General features: G+C 37.0%; 2 protein-coding genes across 3 annotated transcripts; both read left to right on the plus strand.

Moving 5' to 3' along the window:
- The first annotated feature begins 668 nt into the window (after positions 1-668).
- On the plus strand, positions 669-25546 carry LOC132111260 (NACHT, LRR and PYD domains-containing protein 3-like). 2 transcript variants are annotated; one of them, XM_059518410.1, is made up of 9 exons: positions 669-832; positions 15877-16038; positions 17640-19556; positions 20943-21113; positions 21653-21826; positions 22724-22894; positions 23561-23722; positions 24704-24750; positions 24957-25546. In XM_059518410.1, exons 1-9 carry the CDS (start codon positions 690-692, stop codon positions 25493-25495), a joined length of 3486 nt encoding a protein of 1161 aa, XP_059374393.1. In that variant the 5' UTR covers positions 669-689; the 3' UTR covers positions 25496-25546. The 2 variants fall into 2 exon arrangements, with proteins under 2 accessions (XP_059374393.1, XP_059374392.1); XM_059518409.1 differs by lacking the exons at positions 669-832; positions 15877-16038; positions 21653-21826; positions 22724-22894 and having other exon boundaries at positions 17646-19556; positions 24957-25545.
- LOC132111275 (stonustoxin subunit beta) lies at positions 3199-4455 on the plus strand. Its single transcript, XM_059518432.1, has 3 exons — positions 3199-3356; positions 3504-3550; positions 3658-4455. Exons 1-3 carry the CDS (start codon positions 3208-3210, stop codon positions 4203-4205), a joined length of 744 nt encoding a protein of 247 aa, XP_059374415.1. The 5' UTR covers positions 3199-3207; the 3' UTR covers positions 4206-4455.
- Positions 25547-26811: the final 1265 nt, after the last annotated feature.

A 26811-nucleotide genomic window follows, 5' to 3' on the forward strand; every position in this document is an offset into this window, starting at 1 on the left:
ATGTTGTCAGTAATTTCGTCTAATTCATGTGTATTTTTGGGTACAAATAGCAGTTGAGATAGATCAGGCAGGTTATTTGCGAATCTGTCTTTGGTGGCTGGAACAATAGTTCTGCCCAGACGGTAACGCTGAGACATATAGTTAATATCAGTTATATGCAGCATGCACGATACAAGGAAATGGTCTGTAATATCATCACATTGGGGTACAATATCTATAGCAGTAAGATCGATTCCATGCGATATAATTAGATCTAGTGTATGATTAAAACGATGAGTGGGCCCGGTGACATTTTGCTTGACTCCAAAGGAGTTTATTAGGTCAGTAAACGCAAGTCCTAATGTATCATTTGCATTATCAACGTGAATATTAAAATCTCCCATGATTATATAAACCGGTTGAACCAGTTTGTTTTAAGTGTGGCTTGAACAGACTACATGTTTTGTGAGAGGAAGAACTTGGACTACAATAGGAGAGAAAACCTGTCTGTTTATGATGTTCAGTTTGAGAACAGATCATTTTAGTGCTGCAATCTAGAGACATATAACAAATAACTGGTGAACATTTCACTCCCATACTGAAATATGTAAATCATACCCAAAACATCTTTATTCTCAAATTACATTCTCTATATCTGATGATGAAAAGTTTTGTACATTTTCAGTGTTTTCTAGTGCACTGTATCTAATATGAGTGTCCATGAGAGAGAGAGGGGTGATGTTCAGACACATGAAGCAGCATCTCCAGAACCAAGCTGTGTGTCTATGAAGAGTGTCGAGTCCATACCTGTTCCACCTAATCTCAGTGACGGACCAGGGACCTCTGACCCTGTGTGAGTACAACTTTAAGATGAATAATTTATTGTGATATCAAGATGATAAATATTAAGTGATAATTACATAATACAAATAATCACACACTGCTCTAACAGACACATTCTTATGGTCTCTGAGAAGTTACCGCAAGTAAGCTGTTCTTTGTGCTTCTATAGCACTACTTTTATATGGCGTTATATTTTAGTCAAAAGTTATGAGCGTGTAAGACATGCTCACGAGCACATTATGTTATTTCACAGTATGCCAGCGCCTGGCATACTCTCATAGGTTAACTCTGCTTGTACAGTGGAATCCTGCTCGCGCGCAGCGGGCTTCTGCTCATGAAGTGCTGTTTTGCTCCTTGTATCTTGATTGACAGCTCTCATTACAGGAAGCACGGAGTTGGGTTAAGTTACCACCGAAGAACAGTGGGAATGAATTAAAATGAGTTTTCTAATATACAAAATGTCTCTGCACGTATAAAATGCTGCGCAGATCATAGTTAAATCAATTACCATCGATGTATATATTTGCGAACGATGAAGCCTAAGTTTTGTTAAGTAATTTAACATTAACGTTACATATTTTTGAGCAACAAGTAACGTAACTGGCTAGCCTATTCGTTCTGTACATAGACATATAAATACCTAGACGCCTCATTGGCTGCTCGACCGCACGGCAACGTCGCCGCCATATTGGAGCGGGCAACGCTCATAACTCTCACATCAGGACAAAAGAAAACGTACCTGACTCATCGACAGATTGGACACCTACAAACCGTCACACGATAATAAAAAAAGATCTACTGTACATGTACTCAATCCTTGGTAAGGGCTCCTTTTGCTTTAAATACTCCCTCAATTAAAAAATGTGTTTTTTGTCACTGTACCAGTTTACCAAGAAATTCTGGAGCACTTGTTTTTTTATCTCAATTGTGTGGGAAAAAACACAACACTGCCACACACCCAAGCAGCTCTTAATGGTGCAGTGCGCTCGTTACCAGTTGTATATACACTAAAAGACCATGCATACTAGTAGGGGTGTTCCGATCACGATCGGCCGATCGTTAATGCGCATCTCGTCAGTAAAGCTGGTTATCTAATCAGCGGTAAATTCCTAATACAATTATTTAGAATATGTAAATACCGCATGCGATAGGTGTCAAGACTGGATTGGTACACGTCAGGAACAGCTGACTGTCGGCTGATGCAAGCGTGACTAACCTGGCCTGACTGAACTAATGCGATGCTGAATATATATAACATATCAAATGTTGAAAGTAAGACATTTTGAAATGTCATGCGAAATATTGACTCATTTTGGATTTCATGAGAGCTACACATTCCAAAAAAGTTGGGACAGGTAGCAATAAGAGGCCGGAAAAGTTAAATGTACATATAAGGAACAGCTGAAGGACCAATTTGCAACTTATTAGGTCAGTTGGAAACATGATTGGTATAAAAAGAGCCTCTCAGAGTGACAGTGTCTCTCAGAAGTCAGGATGGGCAGAGGATCACAGATTCCCCCAATGCTGCGGCGAAAAATAGTGGAGCAATATCAGAAAGGAGTTTCTCAGAAAAAAATTGCAAAGAGTTTGAAGTTATCATCATGTAAAGTGCCTAATATCATCCAAAGATTCAGAGAATCTGGAACCATCTCTGTGCGTAAGGGTCAAGGCTGGAAAACCATACTGGATACCTGTGATCTTTAGGCCCTTAGACAGCACTATATCACATACAGGAATGCTACTGTAATGGAAATCTCAACATTGGCTCAGGAATACTTCCTGAAAACAGTGTTGGTGAACACAATCCACCGTGCCATTCGCTGTTGCCGGCTAAAACTCTATAAGTCAAAAAAGGCGTTTTCTCTGGACCAAGGCTCATTTAAAATATCATGAATCTGTTTCTGTATGTAAATGCAATATGTAGGAGGACTATGCCTGTATCTGTTTTATATTTGGTATGGATACTAATGCTAGATCATCATTTACTGACACCTTTATCCAGACTCAGTATGCAGTGAATGAAGTAAAATATCTCCACAGTAAAAACACTCTACATGCAACTGTGGTTATAAACAACAATCAAATAAAATAAAAGCAAAATGCCACAAGTTCTAATCACAATGTTATTGATTACTGTTGGTACAGTAGTGTTGATATAGGAATTGTGTGTCCATGTGCTAGTTCAGTGTTTACCAACCCAGTGTTCCTGGAGACACACCCACAGGATATATTTTGGATGTCTCCGTTATCTGACACATCTATTTCAGGTCCCTACTTCACCTCTTTAGGTGTCTTATGTATTTAAGAAAGTGAACCTTCATCTGCAACCAAACGGTACAGGTCATGTGGACTGTTATTGTGTGTGTTTGTAGATTATCTGGCTGTATGGTGACAGAGGAAGGCTGTTGTTTTCTGGCTTCATCTCTGAGTTCAAACCCCTCACACCTGAGAGAGCTGGATCTGAGCTATAATCACCCAGGACAATCATTAGTCAAGCTGCTTTCTGATCTAAACTACAGACTGGAGAAACTCAAGTATGTTCAGCAGGAAAAGTCACTCTGCTGTGTGTGTGTGTGCCTGTGAGCGTGCGTGCATGTGCGTGTGTGTGTGTATGCGTTAACTGATTGTATCAGTGTATCACTGTGTGTGTGTGTGTGTGTGTGTGTATGTGTGTTTTATAGTTTGGATCATGGAGGAGAGTTCAGGATTGCAGCAGGACTACACAAATGTATGTCTACACATAGAAGCACACACACACAAACTCAAACACACCTGTTGTTGTTGTTGTTGTTGTTATTCTGTTATGTTGTAAATGTTTTCTCTTCTTGTGTTCAGATGCTTGTGATCTCACACTGGATCCAAACACAGCAAGCCCTTTCCTTATTCTGTCTGAGGCGAACAGAAAGGTGACATTTGTGAATGAGCGTCAGTCATATCCTGATCATCCAGAGAGATTTAAATATGAATCTCGTCAGGTTCTGTGTAGAGAGAGTTTGTCTAAATGCTGTTACTCGGAGGTTGAATGGAGAGGAATTGGTGCTGTTATATCAGTGACATATAATCGAATCTGCAGGAAAGGACAGAGTACTGACAGTTGGTTTGGACGCAATAAACACTCTTGGTGTTTAATCTGTGCTAAGAACACGATCTCTATCTGTCACATTTATATGGATACTCACATAACTGTCCCTTCACACTCCTATAAGAGAATAGGAGTATATCTGGACTGGGCGGCCGGCACTTTGTCCTTCTACACAGTCTCAGATACACACAAACTCAAACACTTACACACATTCAACAGCACATTCACTGAACCCCTCTATGCTGGATTCGGTTTTATGGCTAATGAATATAACTCCTCAGTGTCTCTGTGTCAAATTTAAAAGCATGTGAGCAGCAACAGAGACATCACACACTCCTGACTTAAAGAAATGCTTTCTTTCTATATGTGTTTTATATACTTTAACATTCATATTATACACTAAAGTGAATGTGTAGACTTTTTTAGCGTAAAACTGGTGTGATTTATGTGGTATAATGCCACACTCTTAATGTCTTTTACAGGTTCATTTTTCTCTAAAATGCATCATTTAGAACTGACTCAGTTAAGTTTAATTTACTTAGAATATTAAGCATATTTTCTCTTTTCCCTTTTCTCTTTGGCTCTCAACGAAGGCGGTCGCATTTTCTCTCCCTCTCCTCTCCCTTACCTTCCCTGCTTTGCTCCTCTTGTCTCGTATACTCTGAGAGACTCTCTCTGCACTGCTCTCCATCTAAAAAATCATGGATTTGATAACTGGTCTCTCAAAGCAATTGACACCATCTTTTGGGTTCGGGGGAACCTGACTGCCCTGCCGGAACGTTCGCAGCTGGCTACACGATGGACGCGTGGGAGAGGTGGCGGGTCATGTGTCTGGTGGCTCTTTCCGTGGAGGAAATTATTGGTGACAGCTGTCAAAGGCTTACAAGGCTGCCCGTCATGACCGAAGCAGTGGGCAGAGCGGTCAGCATTGAGACTGAGACTATTAACCACAATATGGATAACAACATGGAGATGAAATGCAACATGGATAAAATCATGGAGAAGCTCACGGCTTTGGAAAATGCAATTGGATCGATCGGAGACCAGAAATGGACAAAGAGAGTAGCTGTGGAATTGGAATTCAACTACTCGCCCTAAGACCAAACAATTGCAATCTAATCTTCTTTCGGCTTCCCTCTACCAGCACTGGTCTCGGCCAAGGCCACTGCTGGAACAACAACAACCCTGGAAGAGCTCTGCAGTGAGACGCTCTCACGTTCCTCCCCCCGTCTTCCACCTGCTGATGTTGACTCTGTCTAGGACCTGAACAAGGCCGTCTCCATGGCATCTTGCTGTGACGCTGTACAATCTGCGGACTGAGGCATCTAGAGAGAATCGCAACTCTCCAGGCCTACAAATACACAAACTCTTACACATATACAGATATGCATTCACCCCCCCACCCCCCATACCTCGCCTTCGCCGCTTTGTTCCGCCAGTCTGGCAGGCGGGTCTATGACTAGCGCTGTAATAGCTGCTGGACCGGATGGCTGTTTGCCTGCGCTGGATTACCTCGACCCCCCCCAATTTCCGTCCCCAGTTGCAAGTCGTGTGTTTATGGTGTATTGATTATGTGCTTTTGTGCTGAGGTGTTTTTCCGGTTGGAAACTGTGCTCCCATAGGAGCAGAGTCTGGGTGTTGGTTTTTTCTCCTCTCTTTCCTAATGTTTTGCTGCTATCTTTTCCCCTGTCTACTGCATTTCGTTGCCTTGTACCCACATGTGCAATGACAATAAAGTTGAATCTAATCTAATCTAATCTAATATTCAGTTTGACAAATTCAGTTATTTGAACATAGTTTAGTTGAAAAATCTTTATGAAAGTACGGTGAACATTTCAATAAAGTTTCAATACCAAAGTGTCATGATTGTGGACTTTTGCGTTTCTTTCATTTTCTGTTGTCCTGTTTAGTTTTGTTCCTTTGACCTAGTGTCTGGCTGTTTCTCAATTCCAAGAATGCAAAGAACAGACTTGTATTCTAGTGGAGACAGGTCTTGACAGACTGCCTTGAAAGAACTGACAGTTGGACTGACAGTCCCAGAAAGTTATAAGAAGTGGAGGACGCAAAGGAGAACTCTGTTCGGTGTTGCTATCCATGAAACGTGGCTCTCTACTCGTTACCTTTTTTAGTTTTTTGTGTTTGAATGCTTTAAACTCTTTTGAATGTTTAAATTGGCAAGACTTAATAACACGTGGCCCGTCATGTGGAGTTGCTCGATTATGGGCAAAAATCATAATCGCAATTCTTTTGGTCAATATTGTAATCACAATTATTTGACATGATTATGGGGGGTGGTGGGGGGGCATATGACCAGAACTTTATATGAGTGATTTATTTAAAGAAAGTGATGCATATCAAATATGTATTTTCTGTAAATAAGGTTGCTACATCTACATTATAGAGACCACCTGAGTTTCAAACAAACAAACAAACAAAAAGTCCTCAAAATTATTGAAAATAATAAAAATGTCAGTAATAAAAAAGCAAAGGACAAATATAATAGAATAAAAAGATACAAATGAAACAAATTGTGCTTTAATGTTTTTTTTTATGCAAGTATCAAGCAGTTTACAGCCTTCTACAGAAATATATAATCAAATGTAAAATAAAACAGCAGTCTTCATAGTTAGAATGAAACTTTTTTTGTTTCTTTGCTACAAAAATCCGTCACTCAAGAGCAGGGTGTGATTTTGTCTTTTGTTGTTTGATTAATTAGCACAGACGCAGCAGGAATATAGCGGTCACTTTAAGGGCCGCACCGATCCAAATGACCATTACACGCATATTTTCATTCTCAAATCTTTACGTTCATTAATTACATGACCAATAAATGTACACATGAACATTTTTTGCACGTATCATTTTTGCACATATCTGACCGTTTAGTCATGCACCTTGAGCTAAAAGATGGCTTTACATGTCCATGTTCTGTTCCGTCTCTGAGCACATATCTCTCCCTGAGGAGCAGCGCAAGTTCTCTTTCATGCTTTTAATTCAGATCGCCGGGGGGCCCTCCCTTAGCCGTGGGCCCCTAATCGTCACCACCTTTCACCCCACTAGTGACGGCCGTGTAACATGCACTGACCCTGACTGTCAGACCCTCATTAGGCAGAGAGTCAAAGAAAAGCACAGAACCACCATGAAGAACAACCCTCTTGAACAGGATCTACACACATCTCTACCTCATAGAGGGAGAGAGTGGAGGAGTGAATGAAGAACATAAGGTTTTACAGATGGAGAAAACAGCCATAAAACAACACTCCAGTCAGTGGCATAGTGTCAGGGTATGCAGGTGCATATGGGCCCGGACAGTTTGGGGACCCACCGAGCTGGGGGAAACTTTTAATTGAAACGAGGGGACGAATAGAGCCCTGCATTGGCCCGGCCCTGGTCCAACAGCTCGGCCCAAGTCTGACTGGATACCGTGTTTTTTTCTCTCTTTCCCATGACACAGCTATTAAAATAGTTCAGTTTTGGTTTTTAATGGCAAAGTGGTCATATTTCTTTTTGTTTCTTTATTATGTTAATTTAGAAATATGTAAAATTTTCTCTTTTTTTTTAAAGGATGAAAAAAATAATAATAAGAAGATTAACGTCATAATATTTTAAGAATAAAGTAAAAATTAGTAAATTCATGTTATATTGTGTGCAGTTAATGTGAAAATTTCACCTATAGGCCTACTCCAAAAAAAAAAAGTCTTTTGCATCCATCTTTCTTTTGACTCTTTCAAAAAACTCTGATTGATCGAATTTTTATCAACATGCTCTCAAATATTCATGTTTATTTGATGCTGCAAATATTAAAGATTAAAATATTATTGATTCATATGCAGCTTGAACTGAGGCGAATTATCTCACACATTAAAATCTTAAAAACACGTTCATTGTTTGATGTTTAAAGACTGACACTTTGTAGTAACAAAGTACAAAGCTCCGATAATTGAGTGCAGCAAATAATAAATGGACTTAAAAACTTTAAACATAATTTCCAAGCAATGGCTTAAATAAAACAGCTTGTGAATAGTCATGATTTATGTAACATTATTTGGTTCAGAAAAATCAACCATAGGGGCAAAGTTAAGTTAATTAGAGTTGGAGGCCATAACATTTGTGGGGCCTGTACCAATTTATTTTTTTATTTTTATTTAAAAAAAAAAAAAAAAAAAAAAAAAAAAAAAAAGATTTTTTGCATATGGGCCCGGGGCTCGCTATGCCACTGACTCTTGTCTATTGCAATGATTATCTTTAAACTCTTACATCAACCAGGATGTGAGGAGAAAGACAAAATCAAGATGGTTCTTACTAAAGGTATTATTGGAATTGGAAAAACTGTCTCCGTGCAGAAGTTCAATCTGGACTGGAGCGAGGGAAAGGCCAATCAGGATGTAGATTTCATGTTTGTGCTTCCATTTCGAGAGCTGAACTTGATTAAAGATCACCAGTACAGTCTTCACAGACTTCTGCTGGACTTTCATCCTGAACTTAAACATCTGGACACAAAGATTTATGAGGAGTGTAAAGTTATAAAACTGTAAAATATTGTAGGAGAGATCATATTACTCCTGTTCTGAGTTCTTTACAATGGTTACAGATTGTTGTATTTTGAATACCTTGTATTTTGAATCTGTAAATTGATTAATAGCAGCATGCACCGCTGACGGGCCCAAGCCCCAGAGCCACTGCCACCCCTGTGCTCTAGGGAAACAATGCATGACAGGTACATGTATTTAAAGGGTTAGTTCAGCCAAAAATAGTTCCAAACCTGTAAGACCACCGTTCATCTTCAAAACACAATTTAAGATATTTTAGATTTAGTCCGAGAGCTTTCTGTCTCTCCATTGAAACTGTGTGTACGGTATACTGTCCAGAAAGGTAAGAAAAACATCTTCAAAGTAGTCCATGTGACATCAGAGGGTCAGTTAGAATTTGTTGGGGCATTGAAAATACATTTTGGTCCAAGAATAGCAAAAACGACGACTTTATTCAGCATTGTCTTCTCTTCCGGGTCTGTTGTGAGCGTATTCACTGCAGTGTATGATATCTGGTTCACGAACGAATCATTAGATTTAACATGTTCTTCTTGAACCAGTTCACCAAATCGAACTGAATCGTTTGAAATTTTTTAACGTGGCTGACACTCCCTCTGAGTTAAAATAAACCAATCCCGGAGTAATTAATTTACTCAAAAAGTACACTGACTGAACTGCTGTAAAGAGAGAACTAAAGATGAACAGATAACGAACTAAAGATTGACCAGGGGGGAAGGGTTTCATATTTTATTGAAGCTTCCCCGGCTGCCGCCATTGATTAGCGGACCCCCACCTGCTGTTAGCATTCCATTGACTCCCATTCATTTCACTTTGACAGAGAATAACTTTACATCTGAGGCGTTTAAAGACTCCATTTGTCCATTAATTATTTATAAAGAAACATGAAAATGTATAAAAGGCTCCATTACCTTGTATCTTACGTTATGGCCCTGTAGAAACAGTTTTTGTAAAAATAGGCTAACGATTGCGTCATAACCTGCGACTCTCTGTCACACAGTAGGCCTATAGAGAAAATACCGTATGGACAGGAGGAGAAGCTCGCAGGCAATCTTTTACTGTCTATGCTTGTTCTCGAGTCAAGAACCAGTTGCATCGGTTTTTGGATAACCAGTACACTGAACCGAGAACCGTTTCTGTCAGAGGAGCTGATGATACTGCACATGTGTGATTCAGTGTGAAGCAGACTGACACACAGAGCGTCTGAACTGAAGTGGTTCTTTTGGCGATTGATTCTGAACTGATTCTATGCTAATGTTATGAGCGCGGGTAAACCGAAGGCTTGAATCAAGGGCAATCATTACGTCATTACGTCTAGCGCAAAAGAACCGTTGAACCACTTTTTTCAACCAGCAATCGGGGGGACGATTAATACTAAATACTATGCAAAATGACAAAATAATTAATCAGAATACTTACCAAAATGTGCTCCTGTTCACACTCGCCGTCTCTGCAAGATTCAGTGGGTTCTTCAGATTTTCTTGGCACAGCGATTAGAAGACTTACAATTGTCAGACAGGTTACTCATGTGACATCTACGTCATCAAGCTCAGTTTGAATCTGCGCAGTACGCTCGACCCCCAGGAAGTGCGTGCTTCTAATTGACTTCACTTGTCTCCGTTGAATCAAACAATAAGACCGCTTCTATATAAAGCAATGCAAGGCATGCTGTCATGCAAGATATGTCTACAAATGTTTTAACCAAACTTTAACACTTCAGTACCTATTTTGTATGCATGTCCTGCTGTGTCATATTTTCTAATGTTAAGATTGCTTTGTATTTTTCATAAGTGTTTCCAATTTCTCATTTTAGTACTATTCTGGAGAAAGTTAGCCTGTTGGGGCAAGACTTAATACAAAGTTAATAGACAAGTTTTAGCTGAAATTCATTGTGCTGTTGTTGTTAACAGGCATGGTTTATTTGCTAAGTGTCCTGGGACAGGTGAGAGAGAGCGAGTGGAGCTGCTCAGGGAGGACATCAAACTACAGAGAAAGAGACAGAGAGGAGCACAAGCTTTCTCTTCTTGAGAGAATGCTTAACAAATACATTTTTAATTAGTCAAGAGCAAACAGTGGTAAAAAAAAATGGGTATATTACAATTTTTTAAATTACATATTGTCAATGAACAATCTAATTTCTGTAGTTTATTTTTGTGGTGCAAGTTGTATACATTATTAAAAAATTTTGTGTGTAATTTGTCCGTAAATATAAATGTATAATGTATTTTTGTGTTGCATATTCACGTGTAAATAAAAGTACTTATGTACGTTGTTAATTTGTTTAATGCAGCTTATAATTCTTTCACAAAACATTATTTTATCTTCTCATCCTCTAAATATTTTTTTACACATTAAAACAAATTGCTCTTTAATTGAAAGTACTTTTTACAACCATTTACAGCATAGTTTAGGTTTAAAATCAGAAAAACAACATCAGTTTGAGCCCAGTGCTGCCTCCGTGTGTTCTGGGGTCTTCAGGAGGTGAGTCTCTTGGTGAATGTCCAGCAGCTCCTCAGAGACCCGGAGGATAAAACAGTGACAGTGGAACGAGACACGTCAAACACTCTGGAGACCATCTTTATGATGTATCACTGGCAGACTGAAGAGAAACACCAGGGTCTGGATCATAGCACCCATCACTGTTGCCCTTCACTTCTCAGAAGATCCAGCAGCACTGTGAGGTCCTCGCTGCTCAGCCCAAAACCATTAAACACCTGTCCAGTGCAGAGACACTCAGCTTCATCCTGCAGTACAGGGGTCCAGTCTGATTTAGAGAAAGAAGGAAAAGAGAAATTGTTAAGCGCTATGACAACATAATTAGTAGAAGAAATATTGAGATACTTAAGTAAACTACTTTAATAACTACTATTACCATACTGGTTAAAATCTATTAGTCATGTTTATAACCCCAAAAAATGAAAATCCCAAACCTGGAACAACTTAAGGGTGCAAAAGATCACAGAATTTTCATTTTTGGCTGAACTATCCTTTAGGTAAGAGTATTATCTTGCATACTCTAATATACTTAAGGTATTGAGAGTAAAAGTAAAATAGGTATGTACAGTATTATTCTGAAAAATAATTTGTCAGGATGATTTTACATTAATATTACTTCTGCACTACAATGTATGTTGCAGTTTACTTCTAAATATGTTAAATGTTATTCAATTTAAAGTGGCCTAGTAAAAATACTGTTGGGTAGTTTAATCTACAACAATGCATCATGTTGCAAAAGACCATATTTTTGTAGTGCTGCTGTCCTGTGAGAAAAACAAAACAAAGTACTTTATATTTGTACGAGTAAACTTAACTAATGTACTTCCTTACAGTCCACCTCTGATTAAAGTAACAACATTTATTGTCAGAATATTAAATTCAAACAGAGCACTGCTCAGCTGTGATAGCTGCTGCTGAAAATTGATCTATACTACGCAGTTTTATTTTTATGCTTAACTGCTTAAAAAAACAGGTTGCAAACCTGTCTACATATGATCACCTTGGTCAAGACAATAAACTATATAAAATCACACCTTTGTAACATATCAGTCAGCATTTGAACTGCTATGTGCGTGTGTGTGTGCGAGTTTATGTATTTTGTAGTTTTTCATATGAATCATTACATTATATTCAAGTAAGCTCCGAACCAGTACCTGCATTTAAAGTGGTAATCCGACAAAGGACACAGCAAACCAGTGTAAATTACCTGGCCTCGGTCTTAGTTGAGTCTGAGGTCCATCACCGTCTCCTCCATTATGACGTAAAACATAAAAGCAAAAATTAGCAGTTCTGGCTCCACCTGTCCTGGCAGGATTGTGCTCTCGTCAGTGCTTCTCTCGTACTGTTGCTATGCGACAGAGCGGTAATCGGAAACACATGGTGGCGGAATTAGGAAATCCAGCAAAGGCGGAGCATCTCGTGCACTTCGGAGGGCCCTTTGTGCACTTCGGAGAACTGGTCTTCGAAGTCCGTGGCCTTCAAAGTGTGTACACTCAACTTTGGGACACAGCTTACACTGCTGTGAATGCGCTCACAACAGACCCAGAAGAGAAGACAATGCTGATGTAGTCGTAGTTTTTTGTTATTTTTGGACCCAAATGTATTTTTGATGCTTCAACAAATTCTAACTGACCCTCTGATGTCACATGGACTACTTTGATGATGTTTTTCTTACCTTTCTGGACATGGACAGTATACCGTACACACAGCTTCAATGGAGGGACTGAGAGCTCTCGGACTAAATCTAAAATATCTTAAACTATGTTCAGAAGGTGAACGGAGGTCTCACGTGTTTGGAACGACATGAGGGTGAGTTATTAATGACATAATTTTCATTTTTGGCTGAACTAACCCTTTAAGGGGGTAAATAAAAGAGGACAAACCAGACAGAGCTTGATGAAACAGATCACACACACACCGGTGTCAAAAGGGACAACTGATTTCTTTAGGAGAAGTCCATAAACCCCTCTGTAAAATAGTTTCTTTTCATGAGATATATGTAGTGTGCAGTATGTGTATGTATGAATACTTACAAGTTTGAGGTCTTGTACATAAGTTAATTATATTCATATGAAAACAATACATGACAGGGTCTTTATTGAAAAATTATAATATTTTTTAATGACGATACATTTAAAAAAGAACAATAATTTTATTTATCTATAAGTATTTATAAGATAATTATATAAACTAAAAAAAAAACTTTGGTCCTGTGCCTGTATCTGATGGCAGGTTTAAAAAATATATAATTATCTCACCTAAATGTTTGAACATACAGTGGGTTTTTGTTTTTACAATGGGCCAGTTGTTGCACAATAACTTACACAGTGCAAGCCTGATTTCTCAAGCTGTATGTGAGGTGAGTGTGCATGAGTGCACAGAATAGTTTAAACAACTGGCAAGACTTAAAAAGAAATACAAATTAGAAACTTTAGTTATGAGGTGACACTGCCTTGATTGTGCAAGTGACAATTCCTGTGTCGACTGTGCAGCATGCCGCACACTTATAGTGCAGACGTGATGTGCTGATTTGAAACCATTTGCACATCTTGAGAGGGAAAAAGAGAGTTTGTGGTGATTTACACCGTTCAAGAAATTACGTCTCACAGAAAGTTTTCAAATGACTTTGTTAGTTATTTAATAAAGAAATATGAATTGTACCTCACTTTCAGCATTATAATCATTTATAATCTGGACAGAGATTGAGACAGAGCCGCTGCATGCCTGTGGTGAGAGGTTTGGCATGACTTCATCAGCTTGAGATCAGTTTATGAGATACCCTTTATAGAGACCACTGATCAAACTTCCCAAAGTGATTATCGGCCGCTAACGATCAGTAGCCGATAATTCTGAGCACCCCTAGTATTTATGTTTCAGCCTCTGCTCTGAATTTCTACGTGTTTGCCAATACTCAAGAGTTATGGAGCATGTTAAGGTGCCCAAAATGCCCTGGATAGTCTTTAAAAAAGTCCTTAGAAAAACAATAGGGACCTGCTCTCACAAGGAGCTTGTGCGCTAATAATAATTGCAATATAATAATTTGTGACTATGAATCATAGAACAATGAAATGCCTTTTTCTTCTGTTATAGCATATTTGAATAAATAAGGTTTTATCTATTTACCTTTTTTTAGATATAAAAAGAAAACTTTTTTTCTTGATAAATGAGATTATCTGTTAATTTATTCATTTTATCAATACAGAGAACGATTCTTCTCTGAAAGTGCTTGCGATATTGTTTTTTTTGTTTATTTATATATTATGGACTTAGTATATTATATTATCCATTTAGGCTATGCATTTGATTCTCTGTCCATTATGATAGTATAGCATAATTGAATTAATTCTTTATTTCAATGTATTTCTTTTTAATATTTTTTAAAATATATACTACAATTACAATTATATAACACAACACAAATAAAAACATCATAATGTACTAATATAACCACTGAAAGACAAAAGTACACTCACAATACAGTAGTTCTCTCTTTAATATTTGGCTGTATTGATCCATTAGTCCAAAAATGTGATTGTACCTAATAAATTATGTCCTGCAAATACAAATTCAGTCATTAAATATTTACTGACATGATCAAAAGACTGTCGGTGCTTTAATGTTCTTACACAGTTCATGATAATGGGCAATAAAACAGGTGAAAGTACAATAAAGTAGTGTGAAAGTGAAGTATGTATACATTCATTTTGATATATTATTATTGTTATTATTATTATTATTTTATTTTTGATGCAATATCTATGACTGTGCAGAATCTGAAAAGATGTCTTTGACTTCCAGTCTCTGATCAGCATCTGATGGTTTGAACAAATAAGTAATAATGTGTTAGCTCATGATTCTTTGTTTACTCGAATATTTAATAATTGCTCAGTCTTGGGTGTGTAATAAATGGCCCAACAGTGACTTGACACTCCTGGCTGTATCTTATGGTTACATTTTAACTAAACTGCTTATAAAAGGATGAAACTGTTTAAAGTCCATTTTGTGAACAAGAAAGTGGAACATCATGCGAGAAATGTGTTTGTGAATCAGATGAAATGCTGCTGTCTAGAGACTAACACAATGGATTTATTAAGTTTGAGTCTGATGTTCAATTAATTGCTGTTGGGAGAGAGGTAGGTTTGAAAGAAAATATGTTTTTGATTCATATTCATGCTCTTTTAAATCCATATTTTCTTGGTGATATGTATTTTTAAGAACTACTAGAATGTCGGTGCTTTTTTAGATGCTTTATTTTTAGTGACACTGTCTTTTGTAGCAATACAGAAATATAACAGAAACAGAACTATTCTGTGATAATTTATCCAGGTAGATCCAGTTTCATGTTCAAAGACGATTACATTTTATAGTTTATTTATACTGTACGTGGTGAATGATTAAACAAATTTAATGTCCAAGTCAGAATGGCAGCAGCTTTATTGGTAATTTATGAATACAAACATGTTATAACTACTGTTTTGAAATGTTTAATTAGATTTTATCAAAATATTTTCAGAAAGCTGAGGAATGCCATGCCAGGGTGTCTTACAGTATGTTTAAAAAAGTGGGATCATAAAATGTTTGTTTTTATTTAGTGTTAATTGCTGTTTCACCAGTGTCAGTGGTTCATCATTACATACCTATTGGTTGGCACTTGTTTTCGCCAACTGAATGTATGAGAATATTCAGTGTATTCCTGCCTGTACAGATGAGTCTTCTGTCTCAACTAAAAAAGTCCTGAACATTGATAGCTGGATCGTTTTATGTAATATGACTTAAATAAGTAGTGGTTAAAATTATAAAAGTCTGTCACCACACAGGAAACGACTGTGTAATTAGATAAGATTTCATCAGCAATAAGAAAATAAAGATTATTTTTAAGTCTTTCTCTTTTTGATTATTCCTCTTCTATTCCTTCTTGGTTTTACACAGCTCTGACTATAAAATGAGTCTCTGTAAAAAAAGAGAGGAGGATGAGGATCATCACACACATAAAGATGAATCTCCAGAACCCAGCTGTGCGTCTATAAATAGTGACAGATCGATGAGAAAACCCCCTCATCTCAGTGATGGAGCAGTGACCTCTGACCCTGAGTGAGTACAAACATGATAAACAAGAATGCTAACCAGTGGGAATATGTCCTGCATAAGTATTATGTATTAATTATGTTCATCCATATTATCGCTCCAACCTGTCCTCCAATCAATACGCTCGTATAGGTCATTTATCCAAATCCCTGAAATACGACCCATCAGAGCGTATACTTCAATTGCACCCCTATCGGCAAAAGGTTGTTTTCATATTAATGTTTTGTACTCTTTTATTTGCACTCTGATTCGCGTTTCGTGTAGCTCAGTTGGTAGATTATTGCGTTATACCTTGATATGTAATCATGCTATCATGGGTTTGAACCTAGAGAACGGACGTGCACGTAAAATGTTTATGCTCAATAAATCATAATTTAGCATGATTTCTGTGAGGGTTAGGTTTAGGGGTGGGGTGGGGTGGGGTGGGGTTAGGTGTGGTCATTCGAACGAATAAGCCACCTAGTTAAATATGTACGAATTACTGTGAGATCGGTGTGAGAAATCCACACATTGCATTTAAATAAACGTGCGTTTTGATTGGTAATAACGTTATATGTCATTTCATGACGACAGACACAACGCAATACTGTCATTATTTTTACACGGACTAGAGGCCGCTTAACTTTTAAACGTAAATATATTTCGTAATAAGGTGCTTGCACAAACAATCTATATGGTCGTTTTTTGTTGGAGGACAGGCTCTATCTCTCCCTGAGACATCTTCAATGCATTATTCAGCTACAGCGGGTAGGAAATATTATCAGTCATGGTGTCAGAATTGCCATTTTTTTACTTGTAAAAAACATTCACATCCACTTAGAACCTGTAATTAATTACATTATATGAATAATTGTAATATAGTGTTTTGAATTGTTTTGGGAAGAGCACATTCACAACAGGACTAACATTCTGATTGGTCTGTAGCTTAGTTTAAGTTAACTTGTACATTTATGACATTTTGTGCTGATGCAAGTTGTGATATTGCTATATAATTTCATATGTATATAGAATATGTTTGAGTGAGTTAATGAACCTGTTTTTCAAGTGATTTTCAAGAAAGAAATGCAATTTTACCTTATACAATCTTTTAGAATGGGACATAACTAGGAAAATGTATATTGATTACAAAAATGTTCATGATTTTTATTTTATATTTCCATAATTTTCTTTAGACTTTAACATTTCTCATATATCCAAGTTTTACAAGACTTTAGTAACCATGATTCATAATTAAAAACAATGATTCTTAAAGGTAATAAAATAAGAAATATGATGACACTTTACAGCACTTTACAGCTTTATTTTTACCTGTATTGGCTTATTTTAATTAAAGCTTGTTTTGTTTTATTTGAAAAGTTTAAGCCATCTTGTGGAGCCCTTAAAATATCATGAAGTAGGCCCTGTCCCCATTTAAGAAACAATGTAGACTTCATTTATTTATTTATTTTTTGGTTTAATTTGACACCTCTTCATTCTAGACAGTTGTTGTGATGCTGCCTGCCCAGAAGTGACACGCCTGTGTGAATGTGAACAAAAAAGTTTGTTGTGCTGCAATATTTAAAGGATTTTCTCTGTTTAAATATTTTCTCTTTTTTTCATTTCTTTAGAGTAGAAAGATATTCTGTGATCAGATCAGTGATGTTCTACCTGGATGACTTTGTCTCCGATTGTCTGCCCCTCATGGGGGTGGATAACACAGAAACGGCCTTGCATAGAGTTAAACACCAACACAAAACCAGCATGAAGAACAAGTATGAGAGCTTATTTGATGGAATCATACGACAAGGGAATCAAACCCTCCTGAACAGGATCTACACACAGCTCTACATCATAGAGGGAGAGAGTGAAGGAGTGAATGAAGAACATGAGGTTTTACAGATGGAGAAAACAGCCAGAACACAAGACACTCCAATCTACTGTAATGACATGTTTAAACCCTTATATGAACCAAAATGTGAGGAGAAAGACAAAATCAAGATGGTTCTTACTAAAGGCATCGCTGGAATTGGAAAAACTGTCTCTGTGCAGAAGTTTATTCTAGACTGGGCCGAGGAAAAAGCCAATCAGGATGTAGATTTCATGTTTGTGCTTCCATTTCGAGAGCTGAACTTGATTAAAGATCACCAGTACAGTCTTCACAGACTTTTGCTGGACTTTCATCCTAAACTTAAACACCTGGACACAAAGATTTATGAGGAGTGTAAAGTTGTGTTCATCTTTGATGGTCTGGATGAAAGCAGAATTCCACTGATGTTTTCAGATGAGGAAAAAGTTCTTGATGTGAATGAGTCTTCATCAGTGGGTGTGTTGATGTCAAACCTCATCAGAGGAGAGCTGCTTCCCTCTGCTCTCATCTGGATCACCTCCAGGCCAGCAGCAGCCAATCAGATCCCCTCAAAATACATCAACCGTGTGACAGAAATTCAGGGATTCAATGAGCCTCAGAAGGAGGAATATTTCAGGAAGAGAATCAGTGATGAGCATGAAGCCAGCAGAATCATCTCTCACATAAAAAGATCAAGAAGCCTCCACATCATGTGTCACATCCCCGTCTTCTGCTGGATCTCATCCACTGTGCTTCAGAACCTCTTGAAACGAGATGACAGTGAGGAAATCCCTCAAACTCTTACTGAATTGTACATCCACTTCCTGCTGACTCAGATCAACATGAGGAATCAGAAGTATGATGAGAGAGATCCAGAGAAACTCCTAAAGTCCAACAGAGACTTGATTGTGAAACTTGCTGAACTGGCTTTCAATCAGCTGATGAAGGGCAATGTGATGTTCTATGAGGAGGACCTGATTGAGAGCGGCATAGACGCCACTGACGCCTCAGTGTATTCTGGGATGTGCACTGAGATCTTTAAGGAGGAATCTGTGATCCATCATAGGAAAGTCTACTGCTTCATTCATCTGAGCTTTCAGGAGTTTCTAGCAGCATTCTTTGTGTTTTACTGCCATGTAGTCGAGAATGAGGAATCACTTAAGTTTTTTCTGAATGAAGAATATAAATTGTACAGTCAGAAGAACTGTCTGTGTGAGCTACTAAAAGCAGTGATTGAAAAATCCTTACATAGTAAAAATGGACACTTTGATCTCTTCCTGCGGTTCCTGCTGGGGATCTCAATGGAGTCCAATCAGAGACTCTTACAGAATCTACTGAAACACACAGTGAACAGCTCAGAGACCATCATGAGAATCACAAAGTACATTAAAGACACAATCAGGAGTGATGATGTTTTTGATTATATGAAACAGGAACAGCTCACATATGAGAGGTGCATCAATCTGTTTCTCTGTCTCCTGGAAATGAAGGATCAGACTCTGTACAGAGAGATTCAGGAGTTTGTGAAATCAGAGAATCCCTTAGAGAATGTTCTCTTACCATATCACTACTCAACAATCGCCTACATTATTCAGATATCAGAGGAGATGGTTGATGAATTTGATCCGAGGAAATACAAGGCAGGAGAGTGTGGTATCAAGAGACTAATACCAGCCGTGGTGAACTGCAGAAAAGCTCTGTAAGTATTAATTTATGTGACTTGCAGATACAACTGAATCTGTCTTTTTTGACAGTCTTTTGCATGCGTAATTTAAAGGGGAAGCAGAATCTGCTTGAAGAGAGCAAAGCATTTTTTTTATTTGTTCAGAATTGATAAGTGACTCATACAAGACAACATGTTAGACTCACAAGAACAGTCATTAGCAGTGTGCAGAGTTTTTATAACATTATGTATAGTTGTTTACCATTTTAGTCTTCTCATAAAGGCCACTTTTACTCATTCTTCATGCTTTGTTCAGTTTAGTGTTCTTTGGTAATTACAACTCAGCAATGTTGTTGCCAGATTTAGTGACTCTTCATTCTTTTTAAAGATTTATTCAGCAACATTTAGCAACTTGTCAGAGTGAAAAGTCTGTGGTCTGTTTCATTGTGGTGCAAGGCGGCTGTGCCAGATCGTCCAGTTAGGTGCAGTTGCTCTCCTTCAACTGTGATGACTAAAGGCACAGTGGCAAATGATTTGCTGACATTATAACTTATGGCTCATTGGTTTATTAACAACAAAGCAAAATGAGCTTGAATCCTTGATATCCACATTTGATCTTGAAGAGAACTGATCCACTATGAAAAATCAACAGTTAGCTCTTTTAGGTTAGTTTTTCACAACTATTTCCACAGTCTCTCTGACTGATACAATTAAACAGGCAGTTTTTTGTGTGTGTGTTTTTTTCCCCAGACCCTCTTTCTTTACATTATGCAGAGACACATGTGACTGCATAGTGCAACAGCACAATGTTCGGACTTTAACACATCTGATTTATTACATACCAGCAAAAGTAATATAATCTTCTTTTGGTGTTTAGTAAACAATATCTGTACTACTTTCTTCTTATTACTCATCCACTGTGATGGACACATGTTTTGTACACTGAATAGATGTGGCTTGTGCTAATGTATTCATCCTTACATCATAAACCAATGATCCAGCTGTTTTTAGATCCTTCCTTTATAATGCTGAAGTGTATGTCAGTATGCTGTTTACAGTATGTAGTACAGTCTCTATTTATTAAAAACCAAGACAGTTGATTTCTCATATGACTACTTCAACATAAAATGATAGGCCGATAACATTAATCATGTAATCAAACAGGAAATAAAAAAAAAGCCGGCAACAACCTGATCAATAAAATTGAAGAAATCCAGAACACAAGAATAGTGTCAGTTCAGCAAAAGATAAAGACAATATTAAACTGTTAAGATGAATGATCAGGACTTGAATCGTGAAGCAACTGATTCTATACAAAAGTGCAGTAAATGTATAAATTAAATAAGAAAGCAGCAAATATAATAGTAATGTATTATAGTTAAATATAATGTGATCAATACTGTATGTGATCCTGTGTTACAGACTTGCTGACTGTTATCTCACTGCTCAGTGCTGTGAAAGTTTGTCTTCATCTCTACAATTGTCAAATTCACTGAGAGAGCTGGATCTGAGTCACAATGACCTGCAGGATTCAGGAGTGAAGCTTCTCTCTAATGGACTGACGACTTCACACTGTAAACTAAACATACTGAGGTAGGAAAACAGATAAAGGTTCATTTGATTTTGAAATTAAGGATGCCCTCTACCTGGCCCTGGTCTCCTGGGTGTTTGTAATATTTCAGCAGACCCCACGTGACTTTGAGTTTGTATTTGCTCCAGCTTGTTGTTATAAAGAATGTTTTTAGTTTCTTAAAACCATCTTTTTTCACTAATTAAAATATCGAAGTACTGAGGAGTGGACTTTTCTGCTATGTTATACGTGTTCTACATTTATTGTCTGCTATATGTCAGATTTCTTCATGGGTAAAATGATGCATTAATGCCATTCACTGTTTATATTTTATCAGTATGTGTGTTTTCAGGGAATTTGACTGCAGCACTGTTAGTGTCAGTAGACTCACAGGAACCTGTATGTCATTTGACTAATTAGCTCCTTTTTTTCCATTCAATATTCATAGTTCACCTGCTGGTGAATAATATAATATTTGTCATGTGATCAATATATTGTTGCAGAAAAGGTTATTTTAACTCTTTGTCTCCTGCTATCAACCATATTTCATTCTGTGTTATAGACTAGCTGACTGTAATGTAACTGATCAGTGCTGTGAAAGTTTGTCTTCATCTCTGCAATCATCAAGCTCCTCACTGAGAGAGCTGGACCTGAGTCGCAACAACCTGCAGGATTCAGGTGTGGGGGTTCTGTCTGATGGATTGAAGAGTTCACACTGTCAACTTAACATACTGAGGTTTGTAGGAAACTTTTATTCTGGAAGTGAACCAATCCTTTAAAGTGATTGTTCACCCAAAAATTGCCATACAATAGGCTAATAGTCAGTGGAGTCCAAAAGTTTCAAGCTCCAAAAAGGACCAAAAGATAGTGGAAAATGCCAGTGGTTTAATCCAATTCTTCTAAATGGGAACTATCACTTTATATGATGAATAGCGCCAATTTTAACTGGTTTTTCACTCTTAAATCAAAGCATTATAAAGGGTCATGACATAAGGAAAGAAATTGTCTTTGATCTTGTGACATACTGTATAGGAGGAGATTTTACTACAAATTTTTTGTTTTAAATTACATCCTTATGGTATGCAGAGCTTTTGTTGAAACCAGGCTGCCAAAATGACAAACTTTCTACTGATTTCACAACAACACAATGCCTACTTTACCTTTCAATTTTGAAATCCACTCAGTAGCAGTGAGCAGTGAGGTGACAAGGAGATAGATTAAATGACTTTAGCTAATCATTTGGACATTTACTGACTTAAAACAGACATTTACTGACATTACAGTCTTAAAAAAGACGTAGCCCCAAACTGCACATTTATGATGGAATGGCATAATGAAGGTTGAAATAATCATGTTTATTATTTATCATCATATTTAAGATGATAAAAATAGATATGTCATGACCTTTTAATTGTTTTTCAGTGTACAAGTGCCTCAGACTGATTTGCTTGGCCATTGCATCATTTTCAGCATCTTGTACCATGTGCTTTACTGTCAGGTTAAATAGAATTTACATTCCATTTTCACATGTTTTGACAGTCCTACCAGCCACCTTGAACTACTTAAATAAACAGTTAATATCAGGAATTGCTTGTTTTGGAAAGATACATTAGGATAATTGTACTTTGTTTAGACTGTCAAGCTGTAGTCTCACTGCTCAGTGCTGTGAAAGTTTGTCTTCATCTCTACAATCATCAAACTCACTGAGAGAGCTGGACCTGAGTAATAATGACCTACAAGATTCAGGAGTGAAGCTGATCTCTTATTGGCTGAAGAATTCACACTGTCAGCTCAACATACTAAGGTAAAAAAAACTTATAAGGCTCATGTGGTTATGAAATTAATGTGTGCTCTGCTCTGACCATGTGTCTGAATACTTGCTCTGAATTGTTGTTGATAACACATTTTGTTTATTTATTTATTTATTTTTTAGTTTCTCTGAAACATCGAAGTTTTGAGGAGTGGAGATGAACAGAAATTGTTACTAATATGGGTGTAACAGACTGTAGTTGATTTTTTTCCCCCTCATATTGTTTTAGAATTTTGAATATTTAAAGATTTCATATTTTGAATGTTTTTTTTTTGTTTGTTTTGTTAAAACCACAGGCAAAAGTCCAATAACCTAAGTGGTCTTTCAGTAATAAATGGAAAGCAATGTTATACTTTTGGTCTTTGTTTAATTTTTGATGATGGGACAATGACACTATCTCTGACTCAAAAACCATAATATGATCCGAACCTCTGAGATCAGTTACTGAGAGCAGTTCATTTCCATCAACACTGTGACATTGATTAAAACAGCGAACTCAGAGTTACTCCAGCTGAACTGAACCTGTAATGAGCGATCTGTGGAGAAAAAAAGTGAATCCGTGGATCATATGATTAAAAGCAGAGTTACTGTGTGAATAATTTTAAGATGATCTCTGGTCCCAGATGATGTGATGTTGAGTGTTTGTCTATGTGTTTGTAGATTATCTGGCTGTATGGTGACAGAGGAAGGCTGTTGTTTTCTGGCTTCAGCTCTGAGTTTAAACCCCTCACACCTGAGAGAGCTGGATCTGAGTTATAATCACCCAGGACAATCATTAGTCAAGCTGCTTTCTGATCCAGACTACAGATTGGACAAACTCAAGTATGTTTGGCAATGACAATCATCCTTTCATGTGTGTGCTTTAAAGTCAACGATGACTCATATATAAATCAATCCCTGCATGCAGCACACATATACACTTAAGATGATCAACAGCTGCTTGTGACCCATAACAGCAGCATTTGAGAGACAAAACAGATCTTCTAGCATTTACAAAGAGTCAAATTAAAAGCTTATTGTATCTCCATGTTTATCCTAAACCACTAGATAAGAAAATATGGAAATGAACAACAGCATTTCTGAACAGCCATCTAGAGTAATAGGCTGCCTATCTAAAATAAATGGCTCCTAAATGTTTTTTATTCTGGATCTCTGCAGACGAAAGCATGAGATAAAGTGAATTTTTTATTGAATTTGTGTGTTTTGTTTTTAAGAAAGCAGTTTATTTCAGTTAAGTCTTATTTTAACAATTTAGTGCATGTGCACTTAGGGGGCGTCTGAATCCACTTTTGCGAGCAAATAAGTAGCCTAATTCTGATACATGCGATGACTATCCTTTATTATGACATGTAGTAATTTGTATATTCATGTAGCCTACACAATTTTAATCTTCTATTGTTTCATATTTAAACGCTTTGTGTAATAAGCAAAATGAATGCATGTTGTGGACCCAGCCAGATGTGCATTTTTTACTAACATGCTCTTTAAATAATAAAAAAAATTGCACCTTTGACTTTAGACTTTAGAACAGGTTTGAGTTGGTCTATGGCGCAGTCTATTTTCACTTTCTCAAAATAGCAACACGCCAACAATGTGCATGAACACACCAGATTAGCACACCCATGAGCGCACATATGGGCACAAATGCATTTGCTATTTAAACAATGAGCCGAAGGACGGGAAAATGAGAACTGCATCAGGCTGAAACTAGAAAAAACCTTTGCACCATGCCTTGCACCACATCGCTCCGAGTGTATGATAGGGCCCTAAGTGTGTGCTGACTGATGTTTATTTTTGTTTAAGTGTGGATCATGGAGGAGAGATCAGGATTACAAAAGGACTACGGAAATGTAGGTCATGCACATACAGTTTTTTATCATATTGTTATATAACTATATTATATTTCTATACCCCAACCCTACACCCACTGTACCACCAAAACTGAACCCTGACAGAAACCTTTTGAAACATTAGCTTTTAATTAAATCATTTTTAAATCAAGTTATTCAATGTTTTGAATCAAGTGGACTTTTACAATCTTTCTTTTTGTGTTCAGATGCATGTGTTCTCACACTTGATTTAAACACAGCAAACACTCTTCTTGCTCTGTCTGAGAGGAATAGAAAAGTGACATGTGTAAGAGAGAAGCAGCCGTATCCTGATCATCCAGAGAGATTTGATGACTGTCTTCAGGTTCTGTGTAGAGAGAGTCTGACTGGACGCTGTTACTGGGAAGCTGAATGGAGTGGCGGGGGTGTTTATATGTCAGTGATATATAAAGAAATCAGCAAGAAAGGAAATGGCTATTTTAGGTTTATACGCAATGAAAAGTCCTGGAGTCTGAACTGTACTCCTGAAGTATTCATTGTCCATCACAGTAATATTGACAGAAACACATTTGTCTCTTCATCTTCTAAGAGAGTAGGAGTATATCTGGACTGGGCGGCCGGCACTCTGTCCTTCTACAGTGTCTCTGGCACACAAACACTTACACACTTACACACATTCAACACCGCATTCACTGAACCCCTCTATGTTGGATTTGGTTTTTTTTATTCTGGTAGTAGTTCCGTGTCTCTGTGTGAGATTAAATAGCCTTCAGTAAGAAACAACTGAGACAAAGTTGAGTGAAAGAAACACTCATATTATTTCTTTAACTCACACAGATGTAAACTCTTGCTCTCTTCTAATCTAAATTTCATTAGACTTCAGTCTAAACTTATGTCTATTGCCATTTTGTTTTAATTTGCAGAGAAGTACAAATTCTTAATTTGTTATTTCACAATTTCACACTTTTGACAGACATAAATCTATTTTCATGTTTCACAACCCTTATCGCTCCTTTATATATTGTAGCATATAAATTGTATTTTTATTGGTTTTGTATGTTTCCTCACACCATCACATCAAATATTTTGTTTGATATAATATTTCAATCATTTCAGACTTTTTTTTACATTAATATATGATTTCTAAAGCAATTTATGATTATCCAAATATGTATTGTCATACACTACATGTAAAAACAAAACAAAAAAAACAACAACAAAAAAACATTTCTTATTGCCTGTCATTCAGTGTGTTACATACAAACAGTTATTATAGACTTTGACATTACCTGACCTAAAATGTTTTCATTGACAAAAAGAGGGACACAGCTTTAACCTAAAAGTGTTTTTTTATTATTAACCCTGTTCTGTCAACAGTAATAGTATCACTTTAAAACTATTTGCACTAATAGTTGTGTATGTTGTTGTTTTATAAATTATACATTTTGACTTGCTCTGTACCAATCAATCCAGTGATTAGATGTTTTTTTTTTTCTTGTTTTTTTTTTGGTATTTCAAGTTCAAATGAGTGTACAGTATGATTATCTCACCAACACAGGTTTCTTTCACCCCTTATTGAAATTTACTCTAATATAAGACACAAAATTCACTAAGCACCTGTTAATCACTGTTTTGTTTGTATTATTGCGAGTAATGTTACAGTATTCTAATTGTTGCAGTTATAAGAACTAACATTTATGTTAATCTATCCAGTATATATATATATAAGACTTTTGCAAATTGTAGAATGTCTCTGTCACCCGCTTGTTGAAATGGATCTAGTGGTTCACTGTATGTCAGCACTGCAGTCCTGAAAAGCAATATCTGTAATTCTGTAATCTGTTGGTTTATATTGTGTATATTGTACGACTATTCAAATCAAAATAACTTCATATAGATAGATAGATAGATAGATAGATAGATAGATAGATAGATAGATAGATAGATAGATAGATAGATAGATAGATAGATAAACTTACTGCTGTGTTTGTGCACAGTTCTTCTGCACGTGCACATCACTACCAGCAGATGTCAGTCATGCATTGAATGTGAATCTGACACGCTGCTTTGAATTTAATAATA

Source organism: Carassius carassius, chromosome 31 (assembly GCF_963082965.1).
Source record: "Carassius carassius chromosome 31, fCarCar2.1, whole genome shotgun sequence".
Lineage (NCBI taxonomy): Eukaryota > Metazoa > Chordata > Actinopteri > Cypriniformes > Cyprinidae > Carassius > Carassius carassius.